At 36.6% G+C, this 27,880-nt stretch overlaps 1 protein-coding gene across 2 annotated transcripts; it reads right to left on the bottom strand.

Moving 5' to 3' along the window:
• Positions 1–11,823: 11,823 nt before the first annotated feature.
• vmn2r1 (vomeronasal 2, receptor 1) lies at positions 11,824–27,211 on the bottom strand. 2 transcript variants are annotated; one of them, XM_069896890.1, is made up of 6 exons: positions 26,880–27,211; positions 24,731–25,022; positions 22,602–23,492; positions 20,295–20,522; positions 15,636–15,759; positions 11,824–13,121 (listed from the first exon to the last, which is right to left on the bottom strand). In XM_069896890.1, the coding sequence occupies exons 1-6, from the start codon at positions 26,924–26,926 to the stop codon at positions 12,124–12,126; spliced, it is 2,580 nt and encodes an 859-aa protein (XP_069752991.1). In that variant the 5' UTR covers positions 26,927–27,211; the 3' UTR covers positions 11,824–12,123. The 2 variants fall into 2 exon arrangements, with proteins under 2 accessions (XP_069752991.1, XP_069752993.1); XM_069896892.1 differs by lacking the exon at positions 11,824–13,121 and adding an exon at positions 13,583–14,083.
• Positions 27,212–27,880: the final 669 nt, after the last annotated feature.

Here is a 27,880-nt window from a genome sequence, read left to right on the forward strand (position 1 = left end):
ATTTGAGCATAGGGTACAAATCTAATCTCCCCGCTTTAGAAAGGACATATGCACCAAAGAGTGGGCATAGGGATGGTTTGCTGGATGATTCAAGGGAAGATTGATTGCAGATACTAACTGAAAAGTATGGGGGTTATTTGCCTTGGAACAGGGAAAGTTAAGAGGTAATTTATTGAGGTGTAGAAAATACCGCTAAATTTTGTTGAGTAAATAAAAATAAATTGTCCCCAATTGTAGAGTGAATCAAGAACCCAGTGGACCTAGATTTAAAGTGACTGGCAAAAGAACACATGAAAACCTGCCCTTTCTTAACACAGCAATTAATTATTTATGATCAAGAATGCATTTCCTGAAAATGTGTTGGATGCGATTCAATTGATGCCAAATGGAATTGGAAACATATTTAAAGGTTTAAAAAAAAGATTGCAGAGCTACGGTAAAAGAAGATGAGAGTTCCTTTTTCCCTCTGTCTCCTTTCACCGAACAAAAATCAATTCTCACTTTTTGTCTTATCATATCCAATTAACCTTTTGGTTGTTGGTCTGGACTCCTCCCCTACCATTCTTCAGTCATGATTCAGATCCTTTCTATTTTTTGCTTATACCTTGAAGAAGGGCTCAGGCCTGAAATATCGGTAATGTATCTTTACCTTCTATGGACACTGCGAGACCTGCTGGGTTCCTCCAGCATTTCTGTGTTTTTACTACAATCACAATGTCTGCAAGCTTTTGTGTTTCACCATGAGAGTGGGTTTGACCAGACTATGTCATAAAAAGAGCCAGTGCCAATTTGATGGGCTGAAGATTTCCATGCCGTGATAATTTTCTAATTCTGTTATGATACAGTAAGTATGAAGCTGGCGTCAAAAAAAATAATCTAAAAAGAATGGACTGAGATCTGCCACTGAATAAAGAAATGAGAACTTGAAATAGCAACCAGGATCCAGTATCCCCTTTCAGCTGTGTACCCAGCACTTGATGCCATCATTGTTTCTGCTTGCAGTAAAATCTAAACATGAAACACATGGTTAAGGTGACGTAATTTAAGGATGGTCATATTTAATTGAACCAATGAACTGATTCCTTGTTAATCAAGACACATGGCCAAAATATTAATTTCTTTATTGCAGGATTAAAATTAAAAGAAGATTACTGTCATATAAAAGTATCTTGGCATAAAGAGCCATCTTTCAACAGTTTGAGAAGAGTTCAAATGTATGAATAGATTTGCAGCTCAGATTAAAGCAGTTCTATATGTATCCATTATAGTCAATATCATTATTCCCTCTTGTCTTCTATGATTCAATAACACATTTAACAGGATGAATAGGTAAAACTCAGAATGTCTATAAGGCTGCAGCTTATTCAGAGTGTGGGTATACTTACTCTATTCACAGAAATATCTGAGAAAAAAAAAACCCAGATGAAATATACTGGGCTAGAATTTCAAATATATCTCATCAATGTGAATTAAAATCAAGTTTTCCTTGAGCCAAATGTGGTAACAGAAATTTAGAGGTCTTTTTACACCACTCCCTTCATTCTAAATACAGCTTTCACCCTGAGATATATATTTTAAATTATAAAAATACACAATGTCCATTCAGTAGCACCTGAAACTCTTGGCACTACTGAAATTTTTAGTAAGGTCCCTTGCTCATTTAGATGTACTATTATTTATAGACCACACTCCTCAGCTTAACTTTATAAGGATGCCTGTAGTTCCATCAAATGTACAGTATTCCCCTTTTAATTAACAATTAGTATGATGAATATAAAAATGCACAAGAACTGTAGTCCAGTAGTCTTAATTGTTTGTCAAAATAGAAATCAAATAAACTCGTAGACCATATTTTTAATTCAATTTATATATACTAGAACAAAGAACATGTAACATTACACCACAGTACAAGCCCAAGATGTTGTACTCAACAAACGAAATGTTCCTTGCCATACACCCATAACCCTCTATTTTTATTGATTCCATGTGCCTGAATAAGTGTCTTTTAAAGGTCCCCATTGTACCAGTCTCTATCACTACCCTGGCAAAGAATTTCAACTGCTCACGACTGTCTGTGTGAAAAACCTATCCCTTGATGTCTCCCCTAAACTTTCCTTCCCTCACCTTGCACAGATGTCCTCTGGTATTTGCCAATATCACCACAGAAAAAGATGTTTGCTGTCCACCTTGTGGACCTTCATTAAGTCACCTCTCATCCTTCTTCACACCAAAGAGAAAAGCCCTAGTTCTATTAGCTTTATTTCATAATACACATTCTCCAATCCAGGCATCATCATAGTACATCTCCTCTGCACCTTCTCCATAGCTTCCACATTCTTCCTGTAATGAGGCAACCAGAGCTGAACACAATATTCCAAGTTTGGTCTAACCAGAGTTTTATAGAGCTGCCACATTACCTCATGGTTCTTGAAATCAATCCTCTTACTAATGAAGGTCTGCATAGCATAAGCCTTAACTACCTTTTCAACCCATGCAGCAACCTTCGGAGAACTATGGATTAGAACTACAATGACCCTCTGTTCTCCCACACTGTTAAGAGTCCTGCCATTAACCATGTATTCTGCCTTCAAATGTGACCTTCCAAAATGCATAACCTTACACTGATCTGGATTGAACACCATCTGCCACTTTTCTACCCAAATCTGTATCCGGTATGCATCCTGTTGTAACTGTGACAACCTTCTACATTATCTACAATGTCTCCAACTTGTATCATCTGTGAACTGGTAAACCCATTCTTTTGCTTCTTTGTCCAGATAATTTATAAAAATTACAAAGTGGAAGGATCCCTGTGGAACTCCGCAATTCACTGGCCTCCAGGCAGAATACAGTCCAACTACTAATACCCTCTGCTTTCTGTAGACAAGCCAATACTGAATCCACATAGCCAAGGCTCCATGGTTCCCATAACTCAATATTTTCTGAAAGAGTCTTCCATGGGGAACTTTGTCAAATGCCTTACTAAAATTCATATACACATTGACCACCCTACCAATGCTTTATCACTTCCTCAAAAACTAATTTAGGCTCATGAAACATGATCTACCCCTCACAAAGCCATGTTGACTATCCCTGGGAAGACTCTTCTCTAAATGCTCATAAATCCTATCCCAAATAATAATGGAATACCTTATCCTACAGCTCACCTCTTCTCCTTCCTTCTCTTCTGAGCCACAAGGCTAGACTCTGTGCCAGAGACCTGACCGTCATTTTCATAGACTTGTTTTTTAAATGAAGTACACGTTCAGCTGCAGCGTTAGAATTTTGGTGCATAGATACATTGTACAATGTACAATACATGACAGTAAACTGGTTATTGTTTAGCTTTTGCTTCAATTCCAAAGCTTCCATGATCTTGACTGTAAAAATTATTCACTTAAAATCTCACTCATCACCTCTGGCTGCACAAATTTAGCCATGTTGATCTTTGATGAGATAGTTTGTTCTCAATCCACCCTTTTAATATACCAATAAAATTGAGATTTTCTTTTATCCTGCCTACTAGAAGCATCTCACATCTGTTTTTGCCTTTCTGATTTCCCTCTAAAGTATACTTCTACATCTCTTATACTCACTGAAAGATTTATTTGATTCAGGCTGCTGAAACCTGATGGATGTCTGTTTTGTTTTCTGGACCAGAACCTCAATATCCCTCATCAACCAGGATTCCCTGAACTTGCCGGTCATAATAACATGAACATGCTGTCCCTGAACTCATGTTATCTCACTTTTAAAAGCTTTCCATTGGCAAGCCAACCCCTAATATGCAAACAACCTCTCCCAATCAACCTCTGCAAGTTCCCACACAATGCCTCTAAAATTAGTCTTACTCCAATTCAATACTTTAACTTGTAGATCAGTCTTATCCTTTTCCATAACTGTTTGAAAACTAACAAGGTCACTGGTCCGAAAGTGCTCCACCACAACTGAGTCACTTGCCCAATTTTGTTCCCGAGGAAATGTTGTCCCTTCTCTCATGGTTCTCACAATATATTAATTGAGGAAGCTTTGTTGGACAAACTTAGCAAATTCCACTGCATTTTATCTCTTTGCATTATGGGTGCCCCAGTCAATTTTAGGGAAGTTAAAATCTCCCAGCAATACTACCCTATTCTTCATTCAGCTCTCTTCAATTTCCCTGCACAGCTGCTCCTCCAAACACTGTTCACTATTGGGGCCCTATGATATATCCTCATCAAAGTGAGCACTCCTTTCTTGTTTCTAGGTTTTACGTATAGCTTCACTGGGCAATTCCCAAAACAATATTTCTCCAAGCACGGTGAAATGTCTTCCCTCATCATAAAGGCAACCCCTTCCTCTTTTACCTGCACCTCCATCACACCATTTGTACCCTGGAACAATGAACTCCAAGTTTTCCTCTTTCCTCAGTCATGTCTCTATTCTGGCTACAATGTCCCAGTCCCTAAAGCTAATTAATGATCTGAGTTCATCTGCTGTTCCTGTTATGCCTCTTGCATTTAAATAGATGTAATTTAAATGATCAGTCTTTCCTTTCAATTTACCTTGTATCTGCCTGACCTGACTGGTAAACTTGTTCTTTTTGATTACAATATTTTCCCCCAAATTTCTAAATTATGAGGTTAGAATCAGAATCAAAATCAGGATTTAAGACATTGCCTTATGTAGATGTCCACAATGGAGTGAAGTCTGGTGCCTGTGATGTCACAGAGTTAAAAACCCTCCGGACTTTATTCTTGTCGTGAGAGTTGATACCTCCATATCAGGTAGTGATGCAACCAGCTAGAATGCTTTCCATGGTACACCTGTAGAAGTTTACGAGAGTCTTTGGTGATATTCCTTAGACTCCTCACAAAGAATAGCCACACACAAATCTCCTTTGTGACTGTATCAATGTGGAGACTCTAGGACAAATCCTTGGAGATGTTGACACTCAGGAATTTGAAGTTCTCCACTACTGAGCTCTCACTGAGGACTGGGTCATGTTCCTCTGACTTCCTCCTGAAGTCTCCTTGGTTTTGCTGATGTTGAGTGCAAAGTTGTTATCATTACACCACTCAACGAGTTGATCTATCTCCCTCCTGTACACTTCCTCATTGTCATTTGTGATTCTGCCAACAAAAAGTGGAGTTACAAATTGACTGAGATCATTGGACTGAAGTGTTCTTGCCTCTTGATGGTGGTAAGAACACAACTGCTGGCTAGCTCTAATACATTAGCACACTCATATCTGAGTTATGTAGTGCAAAAGTCAGGAATAGTCTGGAGGCCTAAGCCCAAGCATTGAATTTAGGTTGAAGTAATAATATAATGTTATCTAAAATCTGGTGTCAGGACTGTCAGACATTAAGAAATTTTTTTTTAACTTTATTTAAAATTTTATGACATGAATAAAATAAAAATTACATTTAAAGAAATAATAAAAAATAAGTTAATAAAAATTAGAATACTACATTAAAATACACAAATTAAGAAATATTTCTAAGTGTAAAAAGGATTATAAAAGTTTGGAAGACTCTGCTATAAATGGAGATATATTCAACTTCAGTATAAGGTTAAATGATTTTTGATTAATGGAAGATATCAGGAGACATATGGGGAAAGTGGGTATCATCACAGAAAATAAATGGCAGAAGAAGGTTAAGGAACTCCTGTTTAATGCACACAAATGTTGGAGAAACTCAGCAGGTCATGCAGCGTCCATAAGAAGCAAAGATATATAATCGACATTTTGGGCCTGATCCCTTCATCAAGGTAAGGAGTCACGAACTCCTGTTCTTCAGTTCACAGATTCTTATGAGCAGTCTCAGATGTTGGGATACAAGTATTACTGATTCTCAATCATTTGCAAAAATGCCAAATACCTGAAGAGCACAGCAATGCGAGTTTGCTTCTACAAAACAGAGAGAAAAAAATCACCAGAATGTTATCATCCTCTAATGTAGGAAAGTCCAAAGAAAATTTAACAGAAATGGCACAGATGTTTAAAATAAGATATTATGGCTACTTCTTGGAAAAGGAACTCTACAATATGAAGCTTTATTTGAATAAAAATAATTTGTTCCTTCTGTTCGCATCTAGTGTCAACTTACTGAAGGAGCAGAGAGGCAAACTGTCCCACTGGGACTCAGCAGCACTGTGTAATTGCCAACATCAAAATTAAACCAGGCAGTAGACCAGGTGCCACCCTTTATTTTGATGTTCTCTTTTCCTATTTATGCAAAAGAAACAATTTTCCTAATCTTTTGGCTTCCCCTTTGAATGAGATGATTTTTCTGAAAATACTGTCATTTAAAAGCTGCTGAAAAATTCTCGTGCTGATGATCATTTGAAAATGTATTATTTGCAATAATATTGATTGAAAATCCCACCAAATCCTCCAGCTTGTTTGTACAAACTAAATGAATAAAATATATGTTAACTCAAATGGAAACCACTTTATTCTGACCACTAAAGAATAAATATTTACATCAATTAAGGTGGTCTGTTTTAATTATATTGTAGTGAATTGTTTGTCTATCTTCAGTTAGGATGCATTCATTACATTAGTGTGGATTTGGTCCAAACTGCTCTTGAAGTTACTGGTCCTGCAGATACTTTTATATTTCTGCACTGCAAGTTAATAACTAATTGATACAATTATTTTTCTAAAGAGTCTGGATAAACCATCATTTCAATGCAGTGATTTGGTAAAACAAAGTCCCAGTGGCTGAACAGGTAAAATGTAACATCTTGATCCTCCGGGTGGCAATGAGTAATTAAATGAATTCAAAACATTGATCTGTGTCTATACATTGTTATTTTGTTCATGTACCTGCATGCCCTTGTGTCTATAAGTGCTCTCTCATGTGTATGATGTTATCCCTGGATAGAGAAATATTTTTCCAGTTACAACACAAAGTACTCTAACCTCAGGGTTAATGTACATTAACAGAAATGTAAATTTCCTTCTAAAGTTGCAAAATCTGTAATTCACTACTGTTACAGAGTTCTGTGTTGTGTATTGGCCTATGTGTTGTGTGGTTATGTGTTGGAAAGTGACAGTTTGCTTTAGAGAGCCAAGGTGAAGGTGGACTGTTGAGAGAGTGGGAGACAGACTGGGCATGTGCAGAAGATGATGTAGAAATTTCTGGACTTGGAAGACAAACTACCACTGGGTGTGGCTGTGAAGTGGAAGGAGCCCCAAGCAGAGTCATTGTCTGGGAGGCAGTTTAGAATGTTGGGCATTTTAAAAGGGATGAGCATTCCGAAGGCAGCCAGAAGGATCCAGACCAAGCCATTGTTCCTCTCTCTGCAAGCAACACAAGAAGACAACTTCAAATTTTGTGCTCTCTCTCTCTCTCTCTCAAAGATCTTTTGGCTTCAGTTTACAAAACAAACTGAATTTTGTTTATGATCTTTGCTTCGGTTGAGATCGAAGTTTTGTGAGTCTTGTTTGTTTTTTGTCTACGTTTTTCTGTGGGCTGTTGGAAATATAACTTAGACTTTAACTACATATGTATATTTGGGCTGGGGAATTTATTAGTTTTACACTGTTATAGAAATTTGCATAGTAACCAGTGGGCATTGTTATAAAAGGGGAGATTTTGAATTAAAGTTTGAAGGTGAATTTTTGTTAATAAACTAATTGTTCATCTTTACCCCTGTGTGATATGCCTCCTTTCTGGTTGCTGGTTTGATTCTGTAACACTACAACATCACCACAAACCTTGAATACAACCATTCTTCCCTAATAGTCCCTACCCACTAATAACTGTTGGATGTCAGAGAGGGGTATTTTCATTTTGTTTCCGTAGACTTCCAAAAATCGTTTACCAGTACTCATCAGAAAAAGTTGCTATATCTGATGTAAATATAGCAGCTTTTCACAAGAATCTTTGTTCAAAATAAATTCTCCATACATATGACAGTGGATGAATCTCATGTGGGTGCTGGGGATCCAACTCAATGTCTTAGCTCGAAAAACTTAATACAATTTAATTAAGCATTTTAAAGGCAATATAGACTTTGGGTACAACTTAACCTTAAACAAGATAAACATAGTTTTCCATGAATATCTGGCTCGGAGAAGAATAAATGGATTATATGCATCACATATCAATTTTATTTCACAAGATCAGTCAATCATCTGCATTCCTTGGTAGATGCTCTTTGATTGATCTCAAATTCATCTTTCAACTAGACCCTTCAAACATTTTCCATTAAATTATACTCCCACGCCATTTTTCTTTTACTCCTAAATTGCACCTGGCATTTATTTCCTCATTTCACAGCCATCTGTGTTTGTTGGCCTTTTTCTTCATTCACCTGCTTGCCCAAGTGACTACTGTGCCATTCAAAATAATTAACACCGGATTCTCCAAACAAAATCATGTTCCCCGCGGTCTCTATAATATTCTTAATAATGTATTATTAATTAAATGTATCAATTAGATACATTTCCAAGGAGATTCTGAGATACCTTGAAAGAAAATGTGAACACAACAAAGGTTTAGTTTGTAGCAGCAGCTACACTGCTCCTGAAAGAACACACAACCAGACGGGTTGAGCTCAGTGAGCAGAAAACTGGTTTATTGCTGGCTGCCAGGCTGGACTTATACTCCCAGGCCAGACTTGGCTGAGAACCGCGCTGGGGGGTGCCGACGTCACTCAGGCATCACGTGGTCCCCCAGCGCGGGCTTCTGAGCCCGGTGCTGAGAAGAAGGGGAAACTCCCTGATGATGCCATTTTGGCCAGCTGCCCCACCGCGTGGATTACAAGCGGGGCCGGTTCGCATGCCTAGTGGCATGCCGCCACAAGTTCCTCTTTCTGGCAAAGTCATAACAGAAAAAATCTGTGTAAATACTTTCATAACAATTATTATTCTTTTTTTGTGGTTTAGTTTCCTTTTTAGTTCAATATGTTCTAAACTGCTTTCATTGATAAACACAGCAGCTTACAAAATATTGTAACATATAGCAAAGTTCTACAATTCATATGTCAAACATTTGTCCCAAATGTGTAATGCCATTGGCAAGAGTTTTGTGCAATAATTGTTGCTCTCCATGACAGAATTTTTGGACTAAATTCTTTTTAAAAACTAACAAAAAATAAGTTACAAAATTCTAAAGAACTTTGTCCAGACTAAAACACTTTTAAAATTGAAGTTGCTCCAATAGGGATTGAAATAAAGTAACAAGCAGTAGATGTGGTATACATTCAAAGACAGTTGATAAAGTAAGCCCCTTCCATCAAGAGTGACAGAATGTCCACAATATATGGACTGCCCCAATGTATGCATTGACTATAGTCTTGCAGAAAACAACAGATATTGGGAGAAAAAAAGAACTGGAGAAAATGCAGCTCAAAAAGAGCCATGACGTGTATAGTTCTGTAGTATTTTAAAAGCCAACTACAGCCCAATCCCCAAAACCCAACCCTTCTGACAGCTTAGATGGTAGTGAACTCATAAAGTAGAGATAGGCAGTCAGTATTAACCCTCCAAAGATTTCCACAATTATTATTCTGTTCTTGATATGAAAGCCCAAGTCTTCATCCACAACAACCTACTTGGTCCAGCCTTTCCAACATTCCTGACTTAGGTGTCAAAAAAGGGTATCCAAGGTTATGGGGAGAAAGCAGGGGAATGGGGTTGATTGGGAGAATGGATCAGCTCATGACTGATGGCAGAGTATTTTTCATGGGCTGAATGGCCTTCTTCTGCTCCTATATCTTATGCTCTTTAAGACAGGAGACATATTTCACAATAATCATCACCAGGATCTCCCTTAATTGCCTAAACCCAGTGGCTGAAATGCTGCATGGCAAATGAGAGTGTGAATTCGATCCATCTAGAAGCACTGTGGGCTTGAGCTTCACTGCACAATAACTCCAAAAGAAACATAAGGAGCAGTACCAACCAATTGTTATGGTTTCACTGACCTTATTTAAAGGAAAGCCATGTCCCGAGATCAAATGGTTGTATGTGGCGGTAAACTTAGTTTCACAAAAGATAAAGTGTGGTTTGACAGAACAATTTGTTGATTAGATAGAAGCCTAACCCTAACCCTAGTCAGAAAGACAAGGATTACTCAAGGATTACAGTGTTACACAAACATTCAATTGCCTGTCTGATTATAAATCTGCAGCATAGATGAGGGAGTTTATGCGATATCGTTTGTTTTGAACTGTCTTGTAGTTAAGTGTGAGCCACAAATTTAAAACATTTGGCATTAAGAATTGCCAATCATTTCAAAACAATTAATGTTCACCTGCCTGACTTTATCCAGAACATATGCAGAGAGCAGGTTGTGCATAGTTTTGCTATTGTGCTTTTCCATTAATAAACCAAGAATCCAAATGATACTTTTCACAACATTCTGAACTTAATTCACCAGTGTTCTCTTCCTTCCTACAGTTCTGCATCCCCTTTCAAATTGTTATTTCTAATTCTCAATTTTGTAATATAAATGTAAATTATGTTTTACTAATTAAATTTCATAGAACATTGAACAGTAGAGCCCAGGAACGTCCTTTGTCCCACATGTCTGTGCTGAACACAATATCCAAATCAAACAAAAACTTTGTTGCTTGCACTTGATAAATATCCCTCCACTCCCTTCATATTTGTGTATCCATCTAGAATCCCTTTAGATGCTTTAACTGATTCTACCAGTAATCCTGGCAGTCTGTTCCAAATAACTGTGTAAAATTTTTGTCCGACACATCTTCCTTAAACAAACGCCCCCCACCCCCACCATAAACACATCTCCTCTAGTATGTGATGCTTTTACTATTCTGTCCTATCAATATCTTTCATAGCATCTTTCAGGTCCCCCTCAGCACCCAACTTTCTAGAGAATGCAATCCATTTGTCCAACCTGTCCCCATGACTCATACCTTCTTCATATCTGCCTGTTTTGCTAATTCGTGTTGGTGTCTTCATGTAACTACCATCTGCATTACATATCAAAAAGTCAGAAATGATTATATTAAACCTTTGGAAACGTTGCCGTTTAGCTCATGTTCATCTACTGTTTTACTCTTCAATTTTTTATTTACCTCAGGTAATTTGGCAATCCTCCTTCTACTAACTTTTCCTTGTTTGATTATGCCTTGTCTGTGACTAATAGCCTGAACCCACAAATACTGGTAGGAATGGATTAAATAAATTGCAAATTATACTTTCTCCAGTGGAAAGTCCTGTGATATCAGAAACACTTCATTCACAATTTAAGTCTCCTACAAAGTTTTTTTTAATTTTCTACATAATTATGATTTATTTTTATTTTAAGACTTATCAAAAGTTAAAATTATTTTACACAGATTGCCAGTCACAAATGATATATTTTAAACTTAAGAAACGTTTTGCCATTGAACAGTGATGGAGATGTTATCCAACATTCCTCAAGGGGTTTTGATGTCTTCATCTCCATTGTGAGGAAATACTGAGTGGGAGTCAATTAATCCTTCACAATGAATTGCAGGGATCCAACAGAAGGAATATTTAAATGTTCCACGTTCTCATCACAACATCTTTGAATGAGACCCCAAATTGATAAATAGATGGCAAATAATAGGAAATGGAGATTTTGGATAAAAGAAATCTCACCTCATTTAAAGTTTGTACTTGATTTTAAATAAATGTAGGAATTTAAAAATGATTGAAATTTGCCCTCTTCATTAGTGGTAATGGCACCTCAAGCTTTGGCAAATATGAAATGTCATGTCCAGATTCCAGAATATCATGAAAGTGAAAACTATTACATAACTATTCAATTACTGAAACCAAATTTTAAAAATACATTGGAAAAAGAAAACATTGCAACCTTACAAACATTAAGCTCGTTGAGCAAAATGAATTTAATTCATTGTATAGTATTCTAAGACATGAAGTATAATAATGAATCCTGCACCGCGTTTGAGATTAGCTTCTTCAGGCTCAGGCTGTTACATTAAACACTGCGAGAATGGATAAATGAATTAGCAAGGACATAGAGTTAAACATTACATAAATTCCATTTTTGAAATATACCATTTGCCTGTTATATATGAAATATAAAATCTATTGCTTTCTTAAATGGTGGAGAACTATAATAATGTGCATTCAAGCAACAAAAACATCTAGCACTGCAAACAGATCCTTTATCCATTGAGTGCGACAGTTGAACAAGTAGTGCTTATTGCTGAGGTGGACAGTGACTGTGAAGTTGGTGGAGCACTCTTATCATTTGTACTAGTTATGCCCTTAACTAATTCTTCTGTGTTCCTTTCTGGTTTTAATATGATAATATAACACTTAGGAACAAAAAGGCAAGCAAGCAAGCCAAAACTGGATGCCAAAATAGCAAACATTTCAACAGCCACCATATATTTCCCTCGTGTGCTTAAGTAGGCTGGGATGAAAGAAATCCAGACAATAAAAAAGACAAGCAGGGCAAAGGTCATAAACTTGGCTTCACTGAAGTTATCAGGCAGTTTACGTGCAATGAAAGCAAAAATAAAGCAAATTCCAGCTAGCAATGCATCGTAACCTAACACACAACACAGAAATGCTACAGAGCCTTCATTGCATTCCATGATTATTTTGATGTTTTGCGACAGTGTATTCTTGACAGGGTAAGGAGGAAAAATCAGTAACCAAGCTGTACAAAGACAAGCGTGGCACAAGATAAAAATCAATGCAATAATTTTTTGCTGAAAGGGGAGCAATCGGTATTTCTCCATGCCCTCGGATGACTTTGCTTTGACTGATTTGGCTTTGAACATCAGATTAACAGCCTTTGATAACATACATGAAAGAGAGGCAGCAAAGCTAATAGCAAGAAGAACCTGTCGTGTCATACAAGACCATGCTACTGGCAGACCAACAAAAACAATTGAGCTAAGAAAGCATATAACTAGTGAAAATAACAGCATTAAACTCAGTCCGCGGTCGTTAGCCTTGACAAGGACAGTATCCCTGCGGACTATGTAAACTACAGCAATAGCTGTAGTGATGCAAGCCCCAAATATGGATAATGCTATTAATGCTATACCCAACGGATCATTGTAACCAAGGTATTCAATCACTTTATGCACACATTCATCTCTGTTTGCATTGGACCAATAATCTTCAGGGCACCGAAAGCATTCCCTTGAATCTGTTAAAGGAACATTAATATCAAGTTACGTAGTGGGCAAAGACACATCTCTCATTCAATTCAAAGTTGGTTCTTTTACATTATGTAACACTTCCTGAGGACATTCAATATGACAAATCATAGATGCAGCATAATGTATTTAATTGATATATTCTACTGCTTTACCCTCAATGAAATATACAAGAATCATTGAATTAGACTAAATAATCATTGGATTATTTAAGATCGCTATCCTTCCCAGGTCAAGCCACATTTTAAAAGTCAGATTTACTTTCAAGGAGCTTCATTTCCCTTTCAAAATATCTGCAATTTTGGGTAAAAATGAATTAATGAGCCTCAAACTATCAACAGCGCCACAACGAAGAATTAAAATCTACACAATCATGCATTTCATACACTAAACCAGATAATCCTTAAATTAATTATTTTCTGGGATTAAGAACCAAAGAAAAAGTCCACAAGTTCTCTTAACCCTGATAAGTCTCTGACAGATGTTTCCGTAGAAAATATGCTGTTATTTGGGTTTATTTTTGTCCTGTATCATTGATATTCAGGTTTTAACGAAATGGGCAGCACAGTTGGCATAGCAGTTAGGGCAACACCTTTGCAGCTTCAGCAATCAGGACTGGGGTTCAAATTCCACACTGTCCATAAGGAGTTTGTACATCCTCCCAGTGTCTGCATGGGTTTTCCCTTGGGGGATCTGGTTTCCTCCCACCATTCAAAACGTACCAGGGGTGTAGGGTAATTGGGTGTAAATTGGACAGCACGGATTTGTGGGCCAAAATGGCCTATACCCATGGTGTATGTCTACATTTTAAGAAAAAAATTATTATTTTTTAACAGTTTATCATATTTCCCAATACAATTTTCATTTATTTCAATTTGATGACTTGCTTTAAGTTACTGTACTACATTTCAGGTTCTAATCTTCTCATCCTATCTTTGCTCTTTATTTAATCCTGATAAAAGAATAAAAGAGTGTGATAAGGATTATGATGAGAATGTTATACGGTAAATACATTGGTTCTCTTTAATTCTGTACCATGCAGTAATAATATAGAGATACATATCAGCATTCTCTTTGATTTCCTAATCAACATGTGTGACAGATGGTAGCCATCCTCTTCATGCAAGAGAAGGAAAACTGGAACATGCATTGATTTTCAGGAGGTTTAGATTGTGTGATTACAAGCTTGCCAACATATAGGCTGGTCTAAAAAAATCTGATGTAAGGAAATATGTAAGAGGAAGTGCTCTTCACCTCACACATCCAGTCCTTTAGAGGAAATATTCTACTTGAGGAAGCTAAGTACATTTTTAAAACATAGATCATTGTGTACAGCATGGTGTATGAGAAATGTGCAATGTTATTAAATAATTTATTGTGCCAAGTTTGGAGAATTCTGCTTGTAATTATTCATAATGAAATTTAATTGATCACTGATTCAAGAATGAAATTTATATTTAACAGCAGTTTTAAATTGTAAAATTAACCTTTCCTTACTTATCCTTGAGTATACAACTTACTTGGATGCATGTTGAGAGAATCCCATCACAAAGCATTCTTGACTTTTTTTAGATATGCAATTACAACATGAACTGCAGAGGTAATGCTCAAAGCATTCTTGACTTTTTTTAGATATGCAATTACAACATGAACTGCAGAGGTAATGCTACAGGATTATACTCCTCAGAGTAGACTTATCTAGCAGGTTCATATTTGGATGTTTAAATGCATAATTCTCAGTTTCCATAGTTATAAATTTTGTAAGAGCACAATTCCATGTAATTGCTTCGCTGATAGAGATTAGTGAGACAGATCACATTGACAGTTCAAGATTAAGCACGTAGTAACTATGGACACATTCCACCTTCCACTTTGTTCCATTCTTAAATTCACAACCAGGGTCAGAGCCAATTGGTAACATACTGTACTTGGAAGTCAGATACACTTCCTATCTCGCCTCTTGGAATTGTGCCAGCTTGGCCCCCTCCCTTACTTTGAATGGAATGGGAAAGTTTCTTCATTTTATTTATTTATTTATTTTAAATGACCTGTTATTTTTATGTTTTAAATATTTTTGCAACCGTTTCTAATTCTCTCCAAACATTGTTGATGTTTGGAATCAGTGAAAAGATCTTCTGACTATATGAGATGCAAAAGATCGACAGTGGCCAGTCTTGGTTGGTACCACCTACAGCCATGTCACTGCTAGCTGACCACTTCACTTCATGGAATGGCCATAGTGATAAGGCTGGAATAACATCAGGATTTGGGCAGTTACAAAAGTTAAGTGCAATCATGGGCATTCCTCAAAAAAGCAAAAGAGAATTGCTGGCCAGATCTGACACAATCTGGTGATTAAATTTTAACTTGGCACTTCCACTACACTTTCAGTTTGATTTTTATTTTTATAATGTGTTGTGAAAATGACATGATTATAAGCATGTTGACAATTGAGTGAATATTTTGTATACATTGCCAAAATAATTGAAAATAGTTCAACTAACCTGTTTCATTGGTTATCTCACCATCAGCACAGGGAATACAATCAAAGCAACAAACAGGTTCTCCCTGTCGAATACCCTTCCTGGTGCCAGGCTGACAGCTTTCACTGCACACAGAAAATGGAGGCTGCCACATGGAACATTGACACAAATTAAAAATGACTTTCCAAGAAAGCAATTTGCACAAATGAAGAGACTACCAAAGTCAAGCTAACATTTTTATGGCCTAATGGAAAATAAGAAGTGAATGAAATAACAAGTGGCATTTCAGATATATGGCATTATAGAAAGAATTTGATAATGAATTCTGAAGCCCCACTCCTAGGTCGATGCCTTTTTGTTTGCAGAAGGCCACAGTGATTAAGAATTGGGAGATGATTTTGCTGCATTTCGCATTCCTATGTTGTCTGTGTATCATTTTTATAATCAAAATGGAATTAACGAGAATTTGCAGAATAGCTTGCAACTTGGTGAACATTTAACTATTGAATAGTAGAACTGTGTGAAAGCAGAGGAGAAACCGAAGCACAATGCCTTTCAAGATGAAGGTGCTAAGGAGCATTTGAAAGTGGCTCCAGTCACTTCCTAATACCCTGGCCATTCCTGAAATGATAGATGTAGCACTACTGCATTACTTCAAATTTGCCAACAACACCTCATTAGTCGCCCAGGTATCAACCTCTCTCCGCACATGAATAAAATGAAGGAAACCATCATTGGTTTCAGGAGAAGGGGCAGAGCCCACATTCATAACACTGAAATCAAAAGAACAGACAGCCTCAAGTCCTGAGAAATAAATGTCTTCAATGACTTGACCAGACACAAGCAATCGACATGACAGTCAAGAAAGGCACCCATGGCTCTACTTTCTCAAAGATTATGGAAGTTCAACTTGTCCTCCCTGTCCCTCAATAATTTCAAAATAGACACCATTGCAAGCAGACTTGCTGGATGCTTCACTGTGTTACACGGCTGCTACACTGCTTAAAATTGGAAAAAAACTACAGAATATTGCAAATGCAGAAAACCCCTCTATCTACAACTCCTGCTGGCTCGAAGAGGCAGCCAACATATTGAAAGACCCATCACACTCTTTTCAACCCCTTCCTCTGGGGTGAAAGGCCTAAGAGCGTGAAAGTGTGCATCAACAGGCTTGAGGTCAATTTCTTCCTTGCAGTCATCTGAAAGAACCTCATAACTGTAATTGCTGTCCTTGCTTGGTGCTAATTGATCTTCCTTTTTATTGTAATCCCATACTTTGTGAATTGTACTGCATTCATGTCTTTGTGAATGTTAAAGATAACCCATTGGTTTGTTCGGAGAAGAACCTTTCCCACAGTATTTTGTGACATAAGCAAACTTGACCAATGATATTTACCACATTCCTTCATTGTGCATTGAAGAACATGGTTATATTAATATATTTTAGATGGTGATTCACAAATCACTACAAGTCGACACAACACACTGAACTGTTAAAAGGGAGTAATCTTGGAGACCCTCACCCATTAAAAAAAAATAGAATGTCCCTGCTTGACCATCAGAAAAGATTTTCCACCACAGAGGAAGCAAAGAATTTAAGATATTCTTTTCAACTAATTTCCTAGTTTGTAATATTAAAGGATGCATTCTCAGCAAAATAAGCACTGCTTTTCTCTTTCCATAATTCTGCCAACAATCATTAGCTTTCGTTAGTGCTTGTGGATTGCCAGAAATTACACACAGTAAGTGGTCATTTGGGTAAGATGTCTACCAATCATATAACCGTTCTGACACCCACCAAACTGAAACCTACAACAACCTCTACTTTGGACAATTTCACACATTTCAATCTTTCTATTTAGTTTTTAAATGATCAGTTTTCATAAATTTAAGGTACTACTGCTTAAGAATTTTGTAGCTCAGAGGGTAGATTTATCAGGCCTGACAATTCTCTGAAGAGTTGTTAAACCTATCACTCTCAAAGTGATCCCTTTCCACTATTTTGATGAAGAGCAAAGGGCGTACTTCATGTATTTATCCTGCCACAAATATCACTGAAAATTAGATCACATCATCATCATAAAATTACTGGGTCAGGGGGTTTGTTGCTTCCAAATCTGTGAATTCATTAACTAAATTATAAAAATGACAACAGATCAAAGCTTAAGAGTAAAACGTAAAAGTCTGCAGACATAGTGATTTAAGTAAAAACACAATGCTTATCAGGTCAAAAAGTGTACTTTAAATAGCAAAGATAAAGATATATAACCAACATTTCTGGCTTGAGCCCTTCATCAAGATATATGAAGGTATACCTTAACAAAGGGATCAAGTCTGAAATATTGATTATGTATCTTTACCTTCACTACAAAAAATACTCTGTTTGACCTCCTGAGTATCTCCGGCATTGTATTTTTACTACACATCAAAAGTTCTTCATTACCGGAAGAGTCTGAAAGGTATACTGTATACTTGGGAATATATTCATTTTAATACAGTTCCCTCTTCCAATCAATGTTATTGGAAGAGTTACCCATTTATTTATATCTTTTTCAATTTTTTTTAAGCAAGAGGAGGTAGTTCATCTTTTATAATTTTTTTAAATCATTATCTGTTTTGATCCCCAAGTACTTGATTCCATTCTTAGGCTGTCTAACTTGTTTATTTGTTTGGGAGTTTATGTAATCCCCATCCAGTAGTGATATGATTTCACTCTTGTCCCAGTTTATTTTGTACCCAGAGACCCTCCCATAATCTTCTATTTGTAAAGAAGTTTCAGGCTCTGTCAAATATATTAATATATCTTCTGCAAAAAGACTAATCTTATGCTCATCTTGGTCAACTCTGAATCCCTTAATGTCTGAGTCCCGTTGAACAATTTCCGCCAGAGACTCTATGACCAATACGAAGAGAGCTGGAGATAGTTAATTAGGAAGTGGTAGTTAGCCAAAACTCCATGGAAAAATTAAAAATATAATTTGGGGTTGTTACAACTCCCAAATTTTAAATATCACTATTGGATGGCCAAGATGAAATATGTAACATCCCTCTTTGGGCAAAGAGACAAGCCTTCATGAGTGGAAATTGAACTGCGCAAAGTCAGGGAGAGAGTGGCAGAAGATTTTATATATAAATGGGGCACTAAATCTATTTCTGGTGGAAAGGAAGGACCATTAATAAAGCATATTTTGGATATTTGGCATAAATTGAATAATTTAGCTGGATCAAAAAGAAAAATAACTCCAAAAACAACTCTCTTGACTCAAAATAGATCAATTCCTTGAACAATAGATAATAAAATTCTACATGTGTGGTCCTACAAAGGGATAAGCTATGTAGAAGATTGTTATGTACAAAGGCAATTAATGTCATTTGAACAGTTAAAAAAATAAATACAATATTCATAATAATTCAATCTTCTGCTACTTTCAATTAAGGGCTTTTTTTTAGAGATGAATTAATGCCGACCATGATTTTACCAGAGTGCAGTGAAATGGGGATTCTGATTCGAAGGGGGAAGACAAGAAGTTCACAACAGTAACTTCAATCGGGTTCTCCTAAACAGAAGTTATATAAATTGAAACAAAGATGGGAATCAGAATTGAATATTAATGTTGATGATAAGAATTGGTCCAATTTACATTAAGACTGCATACTTAGCACAATTAAAGAAAGATAAAATCTTTTGCATCAGCTATATCTTACCCCACAAAAGTTGCATAAATTAAATTCTAATCTATTGGATATATGTTTTAAGTGTGGGGAAGAAACAGGTACCTTTTTACATTCTAACTGATCATGCTCTAAAGTGAAATTCTTTTGGGAAAATTTAAGAATTTTATTAAACCAGATCATTGGGAAAAAATTCTCACAAAGTCCAGAATTGTTTCTTCTAGGAAATATTGTGGGCATAAGACCTAAAATGAGGCTGTCTAAGCACCAATTAGAATTTCTTAAAATTGCATCAGCAGTAGCAATGTATTGCAGTTGACTAAAAGTCTGATTTCCATCTGGACACAGCCTGATGGAATGCAGAAATACATAGTTATGTTCCTCTAGAGAAAATTACTTATAATTTAAAAAAGAACTATAATATGTTTTTGCAAGTCATATTTGCATAACTCAGGACTGAATATTTAAGATATTTATTCTATTTTGAATTTTTACCTCCCTGTTCTCTCCCATATTTGAGATCCAGGTAAGAAAAAGAGTTAGATTTTCTGGACTGGATTTCAGATCCCAACAGCACCTCTTTCTTTGTTGTCTATTTTTCTTTATTCACTTTCTTTTTTTTCTTCTATTTTCTACCTTCCTTCTTCTATCATGGTGACTTATTGGGGGTGGGAGGGGGGTGGTGGTGGGAGAGAGGAGGGATGGGGTTAGTTGGAAACATAGACAACCTGAATCAGTGATTCTTTATATTTTCACTTTATTCTATGTATCTGTAATAGTTAATTATTGATACTTGTTTAACCACAAAATTAAACTATTTTTTAAAAAGTTCTTCATTACCTATAAAATGCTTTGCTGTGGTCTACAGACCTTGGAAAAAAAATATAAATGTGTTTTTTTAAATGTCCTCATTGACTTTTTCATGAATAGGCTTATATTTAACTGAACTTAATTGGCTAATCTTCTTACATTGTTTTCTGTAAAGCAGATGCTTCATTAATTACATACCATAGTCTGGTCATTATTCCAAATTATAGAGTCATTTTGGATGGTCATCTCTTCTCCCGTAGGTGCAGTCCCATTGTAACTGCCTATTACCTTATAAGAGATATATCCATTGGAGGTTCTCTGCCAGTTTATAATATCATACATTGCATCAATATCTCCATTTACATCAAAATATATTTCTTCACCAAGAAGACTCTGAAACCGGACATTTTTCAGGTAATACATAAGCTGAAAAAAAAATTAACAAGACACAGGCATAGATTTGAGAATATAAATCACAAAAGAGATAAATTTTATGACTTCAATACATTAAATCAAGCAGCTACTTCAAAATTACATTGAGCACACGCATGCCAAAAATGATATAACCATATTTACCATGCAGGCTGCTCTTAATGTACAAGTCAAGCACTAAATTTAGGAGTCAAAATTTTACCAACACCACCAGATGGGAATTGTACAATTTCTTGGTTGGTCTACCCTATATCTTCTATGTTTTACACAAACAACATCTCAGCCTCATTTCCTCCGTTATTTTAAAGAGCTTGTTCAAATTGCATATTAATTGACATGAAACTTAATCTCAAATCAAATACAGCACATCACAATGCAAGAGTATTGAGCTGAAGGGTGCAAAATATTTTCATGTACAGCAAAAGATGGTTCACTTCAGCATTGTTCCAACTCAATCCCATCTTCTCAATAAGTTGTCATGTTTTCAGGAAATTTCTCTTTCTGCACACAAGTTAACGATGACGTTGAAATAATGTAGCCAATCTGGGTACTAGCATGAAGCCTTCTAACTTCCAACATGGACAATTTAAATTTATGAAGCATAATTCAATTGTCACACACCTTCTCTGTTCATAGCATTAATCATTTTGCAACAATGCAACATCAATATTTTATGGTAGATATGAAGATGGTGTGATTATTTTCCTTGAAGCAGGGAGGTTACAATGAGATCTGTTCAGGGTATAGGAAATCCCCAGATTACTTTAGGGAGTTATGTTGATGCATGCATCTCATGTTTCTGAGAATGTCTGTCTTATGGACAGAAATGAAGAATAATAGTGTGTGGGAGAGAATCACAGGCTTTGTGATGGGAGTGTAAACAGGCACAGGAAGAGCTGTCAGTCAGTCTCGTTGACTCAGTTAACAAGCAAGTCTGCTCAGCACTCCCCTGATCTGCTCGGCTTGATCCACCTCCTGATTTTCTGGCTCAGCAGCATTGGGGGGGGAAGGAAGAGAAGGCAGCTACTTAGTGTCAGGCTTGCAGTTTGCACCCGGTAGAGGATGGCTACAGTACTGGAATAGCCAATAAACCCAATCCCATCCATCCAGCTGGTCTCCCAAATGTTTGCTCGTATGAAAGGGCTGTTCCTATGTCAGGTATTCATATCCCAGGAAAGGATTGTATTTAAAATAATGAAGAGTAGACAGAAAAACATTTCCTCTTAATAGAAGAGCAAAGTACCACGTCATTGACAAATGAACCAAAAGTGACATGAGAGAAACCTTTTCACAGCAATGGTTAGGGTCTGGAATACAATAATACTGTTAGGAGTAGAACCAGGTTCAAGTGTCACATTCAAGATGGAGATTTATTAGAAGCAGCAGATCTGCATAAGTTTATTACTTTTGCCCTGGTGAACAGGTTACACCTCATCAAGTGCACAAGTCACTATCGTTCTGTACCAAACCGCTATCACATTCCACAGCCTCTCAGATCCTTGTATTTTGGTCATCAGACGCTTGAATGCATTCTTTTTAGATTTTTTTTGGATCATCTGACTCAGTAGTGATGATATCCAAACAATTCAGTTCAATGAGATGCTGGACTATAACTAATAATCATGGTTATTCGTTTATTAATGAAACACAATTCTCAATTTTAACTATACGATGTTCAAAATTTATGCTGATTTCTCTGACATTTTAGGAAACCAATAAATACATTTTTAAATACCTACAAAACATTTAAAAGCTAATAAAGATGAGGACAATTTTAACTTTATATTTCACTTGCCCTATGGTCATATTTTGAAGAATTTTGTTCAAGTATATGTCATGTTATTTAGTAATTCCTTCAGAAATTATTTCTTTTATATGTTCTTAGCAGTTTTAAGCTAAGTTTTGTTAAATGCGAAAGGCAATATAAGAAAAGTAAATTGTATGAAGTGAGTGGTTAGGATCTGAAAACTAATGGCTATTGATGAAATGGAGCATTAATAGTATGTGTGAACCAATACAATAAAATTATTAACCCAATGATGCACTGTGCATTACAAACCAATGAATACATACCTGCCATGGCTGAAAGTCTTTGATGTTTGCACATGATCCATTTACAAATGGGCCTTCACCAGTCCTACATGTGTACATATTGTGAAGAGCATGTGCCACAGTGTATACAGATTTATACACGCTGTATGTCAACCTCAGCTGCGATACGTCAGTATATGTATTGTCAATTTCATTCAACTCCTCATTTCCTGTACAGAACCTCTGGGAAATAGGGGAAATGTTATGAATTCTACCATCGACACCGGTTTTGCTGTGCTCTGCCATTTTAGTATCAGCCATTCTGCTGATAGCCACACTATGCTCAGGCCACATGCAATCAAAGGCTCTTTCCCAGAACTCATTTATTAGTTTATCGTCAGTATTTTTTGGATCTAACTGGATGAGATGTTTGTGAAGACCATGGATATCTGCTCGTGGAATTGCAAATCCAATGGTGCCACCTAATTGAGAGGAATACTCTGGTTTGGAAATCAAAGCGGAGTTAATCCAAGCCTCGCTTGCTATCCAAGTTCTGTCCGAAATATTGCGTTGCATGACTTCTTCTATCAATGAACTCAAATCAATATCAGCAGAGAAGACTGCAATGATTTTAGCAGTTGATTGTTCAATTGTGTCTACAATCCGAACTATTTTCTCTCTTGCATAAACCTTTGGGATAGTCTCAGAAAATGAAATGCATACACCAGCCTTTTCTACTTCTTCCTTGAAACGCTTAATTCCATATTTCCCATAGTCATCATCCGATGCTATTGTGCCTACCCATGTCCATCCGAAATGCTTCACAAGTTTTGCCATTGCTGTGGATTGAAAAGTATCGCTTGGTATGGTCCGAATAAAGGAGGGAAATTGAAATTTATCACTCAGAATTGAGCAAGAGGCTGAGTAATCCACCTGCAGAAAAGTCAATAAAGAGGTCATTAAAAAAAACCAGATACTGCAAGTATTAGAACATCTCAATAGCAGCATCTATGTGTACTATTGAAGATAATTTTTTCACCTTTTTTATTTTTGTTTCCTGACTTTGCCTTTCTCGAATGAAGATACAAATTATGCTAATATCCCCAAGCCCCTGCTTATGTGATTCTAATCTAGTCATTTTGATTTCCAGACAGTTGAAATCACACCTTCATTCACCCATTAAAGAATTCCAAAACAGGCTGAAATTAACAACAAAGCAAGACTCTATTTTGTCACACTGCCACATATGTTCTTGAGACAATGTAATTAACCACCTCGGTTTTTGTTTCGTATTTTGCCAACACAACATGCCCTCTAGCAGTTTCTGTTCTGGACCATCATTATTTATTCTTGCTTTTAACTGCACTAGAACCCAAAATAACTGCTTAAGAACTTCACTCATTATTCCTACATGAGACAATCCTGAATTTGTCTTTTTAAAGAACATAAGCAAGTTCTGCTATAGTTCTATAATTTCTATGAATGATGTGCAACTAAAATGTGAATTTCAGCTCAAAACTACATTTAGATATTAAAGAATGGCTGTTCAAACATCACATTAGTTCCAAGAAAAATTATGAACAACTCACCAGATGAGTATTCACCATGCACAATGTGTAAATTAATCCAAAACCTCATGAGGCCCCAGAATGACCGTAGTGCATTTGTATTCCATCAACCGCTTGACAATTATTCCAAAGATGAGAGTTGCTTAATCATAACAGCTTAAAACGGTGCTCATTTAACTTAATTTTATGTGTAATAGAACTGATTGTGTATCAGACCTTCTAACCAAAGATGCCCAACTTTAAGTATTTCAAACAAAATTATTTGAACTTAATGAGAACATAATTCAGAATCAATCTGCATTAAATGACTAAATTTGAGAAAACTCAGAATGTCATTCAAACATAAAGTTTAAATTTATGGATAAGTAATGCACAATAAGATGTGTAACTTTTCAAAAGTGCATTGAATAAATTATTTCACTAAATTTTCTAATCCTACATGTTAAAACATTATCAATATGGAATACTTGGCAAATATAACTGGATGGATATTCTGCCCCATTAGCCCATTAATTCAGTAATCCCAAAATTAGTGTTTACATTTTTATTAAAGTTCTATCACAAGATCGAATTATACCATGTTTGTATTTTACATATTGTTACCTGAGGGAAATAGTACAGCCCCAAAATTCTGGCAGTTGCAATAGATAAAGCTGATCCTCCGGCTCCAATCAGTACTGCCAAAGGAGCTCCAGAGCCGCACCGATAGTTAGGTACAGCTTCATCCTGTCCAGTCAGATATGTCAATGTTCCTTCAACAGCTTTGGAAATGGTAAAACAAGAGTCATAGATCGTGTATCCCAGCTGGATATCAGGCAGAATCAAATCATTCTGGTTGACCTCATTAATTGCATGAATCATTGCTCTGGCCCAGCGGAACGCTCTGAAATTGAATCTGTTCAGCAAATCAATGAAGATTATGAGAAAATTGTATTTTCGAAGAAACCAAATGATAAGCAGAAAACAGGACTATCAAAGTTACCAGCACCAAGCAAAAGGAACAGAAGCACAAAAATATGTATAGACATGGAATGGATATTGAAGATGCATTTATGTCAGGGAATGAAACAAGGTTAAAAAAAAGTCAGCTTTGGGAAGGTTCTTAAGGGAAAATTTATTCCAGCACCACCTTTTCAGGTATTAGGTTTCAACTCATTCCCACCCCATCATTCTATGATTTTATTCTTATTTCCCCTCTCATTCCATCACCAATTACTTTAAATTTATCCCAATGGTTTGTAATCCCTCAACTAAGGTTGTTTTTTTAAACTATTTATTTGTCGAAACTCTTCTTGGAGAAAAACTAAAAATAAGATGTTTAAGGAAGCAATTGCAAACAATAATTACAGCTAACATTTCTTCAGACAATGACGTAAGAGAAAATGTTTTCATGCAGCAAAGGATCATGAAAACTGTTTTAATTATCATATTTTTAAAGAACTGATTAATAATTGAGAGAGAATAAAATTACCAAACTGAAGGGCAAGAGATTGGGAATGGAAGTGACTGGATTGCAGTTGCAAACATTGTCCTTATGGACTGAATGACCTGGTACTGAAACAGATCCATAATCAATTTTAAAATGCAGTGTCATTATGTTGACCTGCCTGAGATCACTGCACTGCTGCAATTCCCAAAGCAAAGGAATGGCCCTGAGCAATAATGTGATCACCCGGCAACAGAGTTTTGTCTCATTTCTGCAACAACAATCTCATTTCACCCCGAATACTGAATACCCTCATACTATTAAATAGATTTATTAAGAGTAATAGGGAAAGAGCAGAGCCCATTAAAGATCAAAATGGCAATCTATGCTGGGCCATTGGAGTTCTCTTCAATGAAGACTTGATAAATGCTGATAAGTGTGAGGCGATGCACTTTGGAAGGACTGATAGATTTTGAACTGTATGAATGGTTGGGTCTCAGGAGTACTGAGAGAAAGGGGAAGTTTGATGTGCAAGTCTAAGGATGCAGACATAGCAACATAATGATGCACCTGGTAGAGCCACTGCCTCTTACTGCCAGAGATACAGATTCAATGCTGACCAGGTGCTGTCTATGTGCAGTTGTCCACTCTCCCTGGGATGACATGGGATTTCTTCTATTTCCTCTGCTTTTCTCACACATCCCAAAATATGCAGGTTGGTTGGTCAATTGGCCACTGTGAATTTCCCCTAGTGCATTGGTAACTGGTAGAATCCTGGAGAAATTGATGAGCATGGGGGAAGAAAAAAAGGTGGGATTTATCTAATTTGGTGGTAGATGGTCAGTGCAGAGGCAATAGATCAAAAGGCTTGTTCCTGTGCTGCATCCTCCAGCAGGTAATTGATGATTCCTGAGGGTCACAGAACAGGTAGATAAGGTGGTGACAAAGGCATTAGTGACACTTATTTTCAATAACCCAGGAACAGAATATAAAAGCAGAGAGACTATGGTACAACTTCATAAAACAATGATTAGGCCACAACTTGAGTATGGCATTCATTTCTGGTCATCTCACAAAATTAAGAATGGAGAGGTTGCAGAGGAGATCACCAGGATCTTGCCTGGTATGGGGTATTTCAGTTAAGTTGGTAGTTGGGTTTGTTTTCTTTGGCTAAGAAGGAACTTGATATAGGTATAGCACATTATAGAGATCACAGATAGGGCTGAGTGTAGGATTATTTTCCAATAGTAGGAGTATCTAAAACTAGAGGACACAAGTATAGGTGACAGATTTTGTGGTTTGAGGGAGGGGAATCTGAGGACTAACCTTTCCACTGAGGGTGGTTGGGATCTAGTTTCATGTGTTTTACACATTGCATTGAAAGTGTGCGTTGCTTACTTGTAGCAGAAACCATAAACAATAGACAAAGATATGAAGCAAGCATCCCATCTAATTGAACTGTTTTGTTTCCATACATTGGTCTGAAACACAAATCAAATGGAGTAGCCGTCAACCACAAAAGGTTTTCTGTGGAAATGGAAACTAACTTATTTCCTTAACTCTCCTTTGAAAAAAGATATTATAGAAATTTACTTAGACATACAATAATCGAATTGTTCAAGTTTTCTTGAACAATGATCAAGTCTTTATAATTGAGAATATAATTCTTACCCCTCACATCCGGAAGATTGTGGCGACGTACTGGATGATGAATTTACTGATACTACTCTGTAATGAATTGGAAACATCCCTCCAATCATCACATCTCCGGGCATTTTGAAACTATTTAAATTAAACTTTCCTTTTAATTTGCATGTCGATTTCGCAGAAACCACTACCGAAAGGATTAACCATATCACAAGACGTAAGTAACTTCGCGATTGCATTTCAGAATGTGCAGGACCTGAGGGGGAAAAACTCGATCGCCTGTAAGTGCCCAGCTTTTATGGGTTTCTGGAACGCCAACTTTAAACCTATTGGTTAATACAATGAAAGGAGCAGAAAAAACACCTTGCTCTTACCCCGCAGGGACTTAGGGTGTTATGACAAAGCAGAGCTCAGCATTTCACCTGGCAAAACGTTACTTTATACAAATGCTGCTTTTCTCGGTTTGGGAACAAATTTAGTCCTTAACATTGCAAGTAAAATTGTGCACATTAGATTTCCACGTGCGTCTTGTTTCCCAAAGTTCCGAGGTGACAAGAAGATAAAGCGCACTCCTCAAAACGAAAGATGTCCTTTGATCTCGAATTTGGCTGCTGTTTGAGCAAATGTGTGTCAACCCAAGATACAAAAGGAGAAATGTGGGCAGAAATAGGTAAATGAGG

The sequence above is a fragment of the Narcine bancroftii genome, chromosome 9, assembly GCF_036971445.1.
Source record: "Narcine bancroftii isolate sNarBan1 chromosome 9, sNarBan1.hap1, whole genome shotgun sequence".
Classification (NCBI taxonomy): Eukaryota; Metazoa; Chordata; class Chondrichthyes; order Torpediniformes; family Narcinidae; genus Narcine; species Narcine bancroftii.

What these genes read in the sequence shown, in the direction of transcription:
- vmn2r1 (XM_069896890.1), bottom strand. Translation starts at nt 26,926, where the DNA reads ATGTGTAAAACACATGAAACTAGATCCCAACCACCCTCAGTGGAAAG. An exon ending in AAGACTTTCAGCCATGGCAG is followed by an intron (nt 20,523 to 22,601) that starts GTATGTATTCAT and finishes TTTTTTTTTCAG; the next exon opens with CTTATGTATTACCTGAAAAA. An exon ending in GGAATAATGACCAGACTATG is followed by an intron (nt 15,760 to 20,294) that starts GTATGTAATTAA and finishes TCCATGTGGCAG; the next exon opens with CCTCCATTTTCTGTGTGCAG.